Here is a 7,656-nt window from a genome sequence, read left to right as displayed (position 1 = left end):
AGGTTCTGGGCAGGCTGGTGTCTCCCCAGGGCTGAGCTCTGCAGGAGCTGGGGTCTCCCAACACACGCAGGAGCTTTGCTGCACCAGGCAGCATTGCTGGGGCTTGTACCTGCAGTAAGAGGAAAGTACCCACATGTGCTCTCGCTGCGGTGCGAGAGCTGGGAACAGGGCCAGTGTCCCTTCCCAGTATTTAGACATCGTGCAGGCCCCTTTCTTGTGAGCAAAGTTTTGCTCTCTGTGTTCTTTAAGCTGAGCACAAGCCTCCAGTGTGCCTTTGTGAGAGACCCTGCTGGATTTTAGCTTTGATTATCTTCTCCATCCCGAAGCGGTGCAATTCTACCAGTGCCTCCTTCCAAACTCATAATGTCCCAGCACTACTTGCAGTCTCCAGCTAACATGTTCACCCCTGGCAAGTCCTTGCCTGAGAACATTTATGATGGTTGTGGTGCCCAGGGTCAGGTTCACATTACAGCTGTGTCCTCACCAGAGGGAGCTGTGACTTCAATGGACACATGGTGCAATTTTGGCCCAATTCCCTGCTCCCTCCCCATTTTGTAGCCCTTGGCAATGCTCCAGGCAACATGCTGCTCAGGTCTAATGGTCACACAAAGGTACCAGGGTCAGAGGAGAAGGTTGCTTGGATTTGCATTTCTCCTGACACATACCTAGCCTGGCCAGGCGTGGTCTGTGCCCTGCCAGAAGGCTCTCATGTCAGCTCCCATGCTATAGTTGACCTGGGGGTGTTGCAGGGTTTCTCCAAGACTTGCATCACTGGCAGTGCAATACCTGCAGGTGTGCTGGCATAGGAAGATTAGGATTGGAACCCCCTCCATCTCCTCAGACAGCCCTCGCTTCAGCTGCTTTTGAGACTGAGCCCAGTGCAGGCTCTAGTATCGCAGCACAGTTGAGCTGTCTCCACTGTCCTCATCCGGGTGCCCTTGGGAGAGTGAACCCTGCTCCAACCTCTGTGCCACCCCCACCCAGCCCAGTAGCAGCTCTTCTCCCACCTCTGCCACCTCCCCAGTGTGATACACCATCTGCCTTCATCCCAGCTCCAGCCAGGCAGCATCTTCCTATGGTTACTTTGCAGCCCCTTGTCATGATTTGACATATAACCCTGCAGTAAGCACAGGTATTACCAATACCTCCCCATCAAACCAGACGTGCTGAGAGAAGTCCCAGCCCAGCCCTGAGGATTGCTTCCTCTGAGGTGTCTTTATAGCCAAGAAAGCAGGTTTACAGACTAAGCTTTACCTTTCAGGCTGTATTCCCTGCCTTCCTGCACGAGGATGCTTGGCTGGAGCCAGGCAGGCTGGGACCAGCCCAGCCAGGAGTTGTCTCAGCCATTTAACCCAGGCAGCAATGAGGGTCAGAAGAGACTTTCCCAGGGCCCATCAGAGGCAATGTCTGCTCTGTGTCCAGGCAGCCCCAGTGCCCGTGTTTACCACTGCTGTAAGGCTGTGGGGTCATGAGAACTTGTACAACTTTATTGGGGTCTGACAGAGCCCTGAGGAATCCCAGAGCCAGTGTGGATCAGGGCTGGAGGGAGACTGGGAGCCTACCTCTGCGTTCCCTGTAGGCTCCAGCCACCTCCTTCCACTGAGCAGGGCTGCCAGGCACCCGCTGTGGAGGGGCTGGGGGGCAGGAAAGCCTGGGATAGCCTAGGGTGCTGGCAGAGGAGAGGCAGGGATATGGTTTGGCAGGGCAGCACCCTTGCCCTTCTGCCTGTCCCGAGATGGGCTGGCAAAGGCCCCTGCAGGCTGGGACTTGGTTCCCTGTGTGGTGTGTTTGAGGCGGGAGCAGCTCAGGAGTCCACTGGCCCCTGGCTGAAGGTACAGGGCAGACAAGCTGGAGGGGTCTCCCTTTCTTGCTCTGGGTGTGATGACCTCACCCCCCCAGCTCCCCTCAACCTATTTCTACCCTAAGCCTACAGGAGTATAGGCATCTCCAGTTACCCCAGGAATGTGGCCAGTGGCTCCTGAGCTGCTCGTGGCTTGACAAACTCAGGCTGCCTGAAATTACTTGGGCTTGTGCCACAGCAGAGCTGCAGCAGCTCCGTATCTATCACCTGGACCAGGGGAAGGCCAGCAGTGCTGCCTGGCTCCACCTGCTCAGAGGCTGCAGAGCTCACCCACACAGGAACCCCCTCAGCAGCAGTGGCAGGACAGGGCTGGAGGGGCAGCTGGATGTGGGGACGCAAGGCAGCAAACCCTTGCCCACACTGGATGTGGCCAGGGGTCCTGCAGGGAGGCAAAAGAAAATGAGGTTGTCTCCAAAACTCTGGGCTTCCTTGCTGGAAAGATAAAAATAGACTCTTTACTCAGAAGAGGCTGTGGGATGGATCTCACTCGAAGCGCAGCCAAATACCTAGGAGGCCATAGGACAGACCCAGATCAGCATGGCTTAACCAAGGCGTTTTCAGACCCTGGAAATCATAGAATCATAGAATGGCATGCAGTGGCTGTAGCTGAACCAGCCAATAACACTGTTACCTCTGGGCATCTCGTCATGCCATAGGTGCCAGGGCATCTCGCTGGCTGTCGAGGGGACACACTCACCCTGGCAGAGCTGAGGAGCAGCTGCATGCCGCCACGGCCAGCCCTTGGTCTATGGAAGAGGTCCAGCTCAGGGGTTGGAGATGGCAGCAGGCAAGTGGATTTTTCCAGTCTTTCATGGTTTGGCCCAAGGGATACCTGGAAACCCCCTGGGCAGCTCTATTATTCCTGTAGTGCCAGAACCTCCTCGCCGCAGGCAGAGCCAACCTCCTTGGGGCTGCTGCTGCCTTCACTGGGCAGCATCCAGCTGCTGTTGGGTAAATTGGCAAAGCTCCATGAGACCAGGAGGGCCATGCCCTTGCCAGAGGATGGCTCAGGCCAGTTGTTCACGTGGCAGAACCTCTGTACTGTGCTGACTCACCATCTTCTTGGGTTCCTGGGGGTCTTGCTCCCTCCCCCAGCTTTTCTGTGGGAAGTTATTCCTGGAAACATCCTGGAATCTCCCTCAGTCGTGCCTTCAGTCGCTGACATTTATAGAGCTTTTTCCAGCGGCTGATGGATTTAAGAGCATGAATCTCCCACCAGCCCCAGCCTGTGTTTATGCCTTTCCCTCCTCGGGGTCTCTCATGGCCCTGGTGGGTGCATGGTGAGAGCTACAGGTGAAGCTACAGCTCTGCTGCCAACAGCTTTCAGTTTTTGAGCAGGGAGACCTGTCCTGGCAGAGCCCAGTTGTACCCGTATTCTATCTAATGCCCTGCCCGCCAAGCTAATCCTCCCCAGGTCTCTCCCAGTCATTTCTGCTTCTCAGATTTCTCCCTGTTGGGTGGAGGAGCCCCAGGGCTGCCAAATCTTGCAGTACTCGGGCTATGTCTTAAAGTCCCAGCTCCTGAAATGGAAGAAAACCGGAGGCTCCTGCCTTTTGTGGCTTTTGTTTCTTTAACGAGCTTCTTGTCCTCCTGCTCGTGGAGAAAAAGCAGGATGGGGAGCCTGCAGGAGCAAAGGACAGGCACAATACACAACGCTGGTGGACCTGGGCTGTAGAGCAGGGGCTGTGGCTGCTCTGTGCCCAGGAACATTGAGAACTGCCAAGACAGCCATCAAAAATCCTGTGGGTCAGCACTCAGCGTCTATCACCCACACTCAGGAACTGAGGCAGGAGAGATCTTTATGGGAAAGGTGGAGTCAGGGCTGGGCTGGTGCTTGGGCAGGGTGTTGATCACTCAGCCCAGACCTGGGCATCTCTGCTCTCCAGCCCCTTGGCAGTGCTGGGGCCCCATGCACCCAAGTGCTCCATGACCCCCTGCTCACCCAGAAGCCTTTCCAACTGTAGGAAAACCCCTCTTTCACCTTGCCGTAGGCCACTCCAGCAGCCCTCTGTACAGGCCAAACCAGGCCAGCAGATACTCCAGGGCATCCCTGAGCCATCCCAGAGGCTCACTGACAGCACATACCACGGCTGTGGATGCATTGCCTCCAGGGAGTTATTTCGGGCTTGGCACTGTGCGATGCATGCCCCTCTCGCAAGCACTTCAGGAGCGTCCCACAAGAGCCAGGAGTCACCCACAGGCATCCACCTCGAGGAAGCCAAAGCTCTGATCCAGGAGGGTCAGCTCTAGGCAATACTTCAGTGCTCAGCACATGAGCTGGTGAGGCTGGCTCACAGGTACAAACCCTAAAAGAAGTCAGTATCAAGACCGCTAACAGTATGTTTAAAAAATAACCATTCTATTAATTATCATTAGACTGGAAAAAAAAATTAGCACTCTGAGCAAGTCTGTTGGTCGAATTTTAAGATGCTTATCAAGCGTCAAACTAACTAACTCAAAATCAGGGGGCAAAAGCCCTGCTGAGCCATAAATCTCCTATGCAAGGTGCACAAAGCCCTCCTGCCTGAACCAGCACCAAAACTCCTGTGCTGCCCCTGAGACACACGACCCTGCGGCCAACACCAATGGATCACGAGCCAAAGGGGATGGGGATCATCCTCTCCCAGGCCAGGCCCCCCACTGTCCCCCCAGACCTCATATCCCTTCCCCTTCTGGCACCTGTCAAAAGAGCTCAGAACCAGCTACAGTAAGCAAGATGCGGTGCTGGGAGCTGGGCCATGTGGGAGTAAGAAGGTGACATGAGGATAGAGCAGAACTGTTTTTTATTGGAGGTGTCAAGAGCAGGAACAATGAACAAACCTACAGGCTCCCCTCCTCAAGTGCCATCCTCCCTCCCCGCCCACCACCACAGGGGCAGTCAGCATCACTGTGCGTGCTACAAGACAACGGCAAGGCTTACACTTTACTTCAGCCAAAAGCCAGATAAAGCTCCCAGCATCCTGGGCAGTGCCGCTGCTCCCTCCTTGGCGACTGCGAGCTCAGCTTGGCCCTGCCAGAGGCAGGGCAGGACATTCACCTTCCCCTCCAAGGAGGGGTGAGCTTTGCATGAGAGGAGGTTCTGGTTAAGGGAAGAACAGGAGCACAGCTCCACCGAAGTGCCAGGGGATGTGACCTGGGCTGCAGCTCCCAGCAGGACATCTCGGAGGACCCTGGGAGAGAGCAAGCTGTGCAGCCTGAGCAGAGCTGCAGCAGCCACAGGCAAAAAATGGCATCGCTAAACCACGAAGGGCTTCATTGCCCCCTCTCTGCAACACAAACCAAACCAAAAGGCAGAGGGTTCAGAAGACAAAACAGGACGGGAGGTGAAGCAGGCCTGGAACAGCATTTGGCTCTGGCTCACTTCCCAGCCCGCCACTCCTCCTGGCGCTTGGTGAGGATGTATTTGAAGAACTCGTACACGGACCAGGCGATCGCCGTTGAGGGCATCTGGTAAATGACTCTCGCCTGGACCCCTCTGAAGTAGGCGGTTATGCCGCCCACTTCGTACACCGTCCTGAAGGCATTGGCCATGCCTGTGATGTGTCCACTGATGTTGGAGCTCAAGGCCAGCGACTCCTGGGTGTTGAGCAGTGTTTTGCAAACGTCCAAAGGTGTAGTGGCAGCAGCAGCGACAGCCCCTGCGCAGGCTCCGGAGACCACGTGGGAGCCTGGGTTGTACTGTCTGTGGGGGTTGAGCTGCTCTTGCAAGAACTCGTAGGTCATGAAGTGAATGGCTTGGAAGGGGATGTTCATGGTGAGCTGGGTGGTGTAGCTGCGGTAGAAAGCTCCGGCCCCTTCGTTGCGCCACACAGCCCGCACACAGTCCGTCACACGCTGGTAAGGCGAGTTGTACATCTGCATCCTCTGTTTGACCACTTGCGACACAGCGTGGCAGCCAGCAGCAGCAGCCAGGACCCAGGCACGGAGGGGAAGAGGAGAGAGAAAGTGTAAGCACAAAGCCAGGCTTCCTCTGAGTGCCCAGAGTTTGGTCATGCTGGCTTAAGAGCTGGTAATAATAATGGACAACTTGGACCAGCAGTGCCCACCATGTCCCCAGGCAGGACTGCAGCCATTTAGATCTGCTGTGGCATCATGATCGCACAGACATTACTACCTGCAAACCTCGTAGCTGCTGCAGGCCCAGGGAACACCCCAGTACTCAGGTGCTTACGCTGCAGATCTACAGTCACTCCCAAAAGAGTGATGTCTCTCCCATTCCCCACTGCACAGTCAGAACCCCCTCTGCATCTATGTTTTTAGTCTCAAGACAAGTCTTGAGCTGGACGAGCCTGTCCCTCCCCAGCCACCCCTGCTGCAGCCCAGAATAACCACAGCACACTGCAGAGCCCGCCAGCCAAGAATTGTTAGTGGCTGTCGCCAAAACGCAGCCATTCTGGGGCAAGAATGAAATATCAACCGCGCTCCCAACACATCCAAGAGCAGGGCAGAGGAGCCCAGGGTGCAGCCTGCTGCTGTTCTGCCTCCCTGTATTTCAATGTGACCACACGGAGCTAAAAATGACGCGACTGCAAACTACTACAGTCGTGATAAGAAGATGAGGTCCAGGGAAGGGATGACAATGGTCTGGCCACACAGCTGCCTGCTCCTCAGGGTCCCAGCCAGGCAGCAGGCAGGGGGCAGCCTTGCTAGGCCCAGATCAGCTGAAGCCTGCACCACCACAAGCCCTCCAGTTTTAAGAGGAAAAAAACATTCATGAGTGGACTTTCCTTATTAATTCCTCCTTCTCCCATCATGTTCAGACACTTCAATTACAAACTCCCCTCTGCCTTTACCATACATACTGATTCAGTTGAGTCTGGTATCTTCCAGATACTTCCCAAGATCTCTCTTCTCCTGACTTCTCTACCATTGCCTTTTGCACACCATTGTTTTAACTTTTCCTGAATGCAGGCCCAGAACCATACCACATTTTCCTGAGATCTCACCACAGCAATTCCCAATTCCCACACACTTGGAATGACTTCAACAGTACAGATCACATCTCTCTTGCCTTTTCTCCTGCTTCAGGTAACCATCAAAACCCGTCAAACCCCTGAGTGAAAGGCTGATGCCCTCCCAGCTCCTCCTAAGCTGAGGCTTGCTGCGCTCCTCAGAATTAATCTCGTCCACCTACTCGCTCTGTAACGGGAGGCCACCGGGCTCCCTAACTGGAGCCACAGCCACTGGCCCCCAAAGGATCCTCGCAGTTGGGTGAGCAACGAGGAGAGCACTCTCCGTGCTGCACAGCGGCCCTGAGTGACACGAGCAGCCCCTGATCCTCCCCTCCCCAGCAGGCCAGGACCATCGTTACCTTCAGCAGGGTTCATGGCTGCATCGTGGAGCAACGTTGCTACACACCCGGCTGCACCTGCAAAACAAGAACTGCCACATGTGAGGGGAAGGAGGTGAGGGACCCTGGGGCTCCACCACAGCCCCGAGTCCCCTGCCAAAGCATAGGAGGAGATCCCTGGAAGAGGGTGTAGTTGTGAAGGTGGATTCCATCTCCCCTCTGAGCAGCGGGCTAGTCCTCAGCGGTTCCCACCCAGGGAGAGCTCAACAGAGGATTGCAACAGGCTGCGAAGTCCCGTGGGGCAACCTGGACTCACTCGGGGACAAGCTGATGCCACAAGTTGAAAGGGGGCTCAGAGGATGGCGTGCATCCCCGCACCCCATGGATAAGGAGAAACCCGACAGCATTCTGCTGCACGCGGGACATGCCCTGCTCTCCCCTCGGCTCCGCGCTCTCCCCACCGTGGTGGCTTCTGGACTGGAGTAACAGGCACCATGGCGAGATG

The 7,656-nt window shown here is 55.8% G+C and overlaps 1 protein-coding gene across 1 annotated transcript; it reads right to left on the bottom strand.

Annotated features, from left to right (window-relative positions):
• Positions 1-4,627: 4,627 nt before the first annotated feature.
• Positions 4,628-7,284, bottom strand: LOC104273912 (mitoferrin-2). Its single transcript, XM_009869390.1, has 2 exons — positions 7,173-7,284; positions 4,628-5,736 (listed from the first exon to the last, which is right to left on the bottom strand). Exons 1-2 carry the CDS (start codon positions 7,186-7,188, stop codon positions 5,219-5,221), a joined length of 534 nt encoding a protein of 177 aa, XP_009867692.1. The 5' UTR covers positions 7,189-7,284; the 3' UTR covers positions 4,628-5,218.
• Between the last annotated feature and the right edge of the window lie 372 nt (positions 7,285-7,656).

The sequence above is a fragment of the Apaloderma vittatum genome, unplaced genomic scaffold (genome assembly GCF_000703405.1).
Source record: "Apaloderma vittatum isolate BGI_N311 unplaced genomic scaffold, ASM70340v1 scaffold38155, whole genome shotgun sequence".
Lineage (NCBI taxonomy): Eukaryota > Metazoa > Chordata > Aves > Trogoniformes > Trogonidae > Apaloderma > Apaloderma vittatum.
Note: the sequence above shows the minus strand (reverse complement) of the source record. Positions and strands in the feature narration are given on the sequence as shown.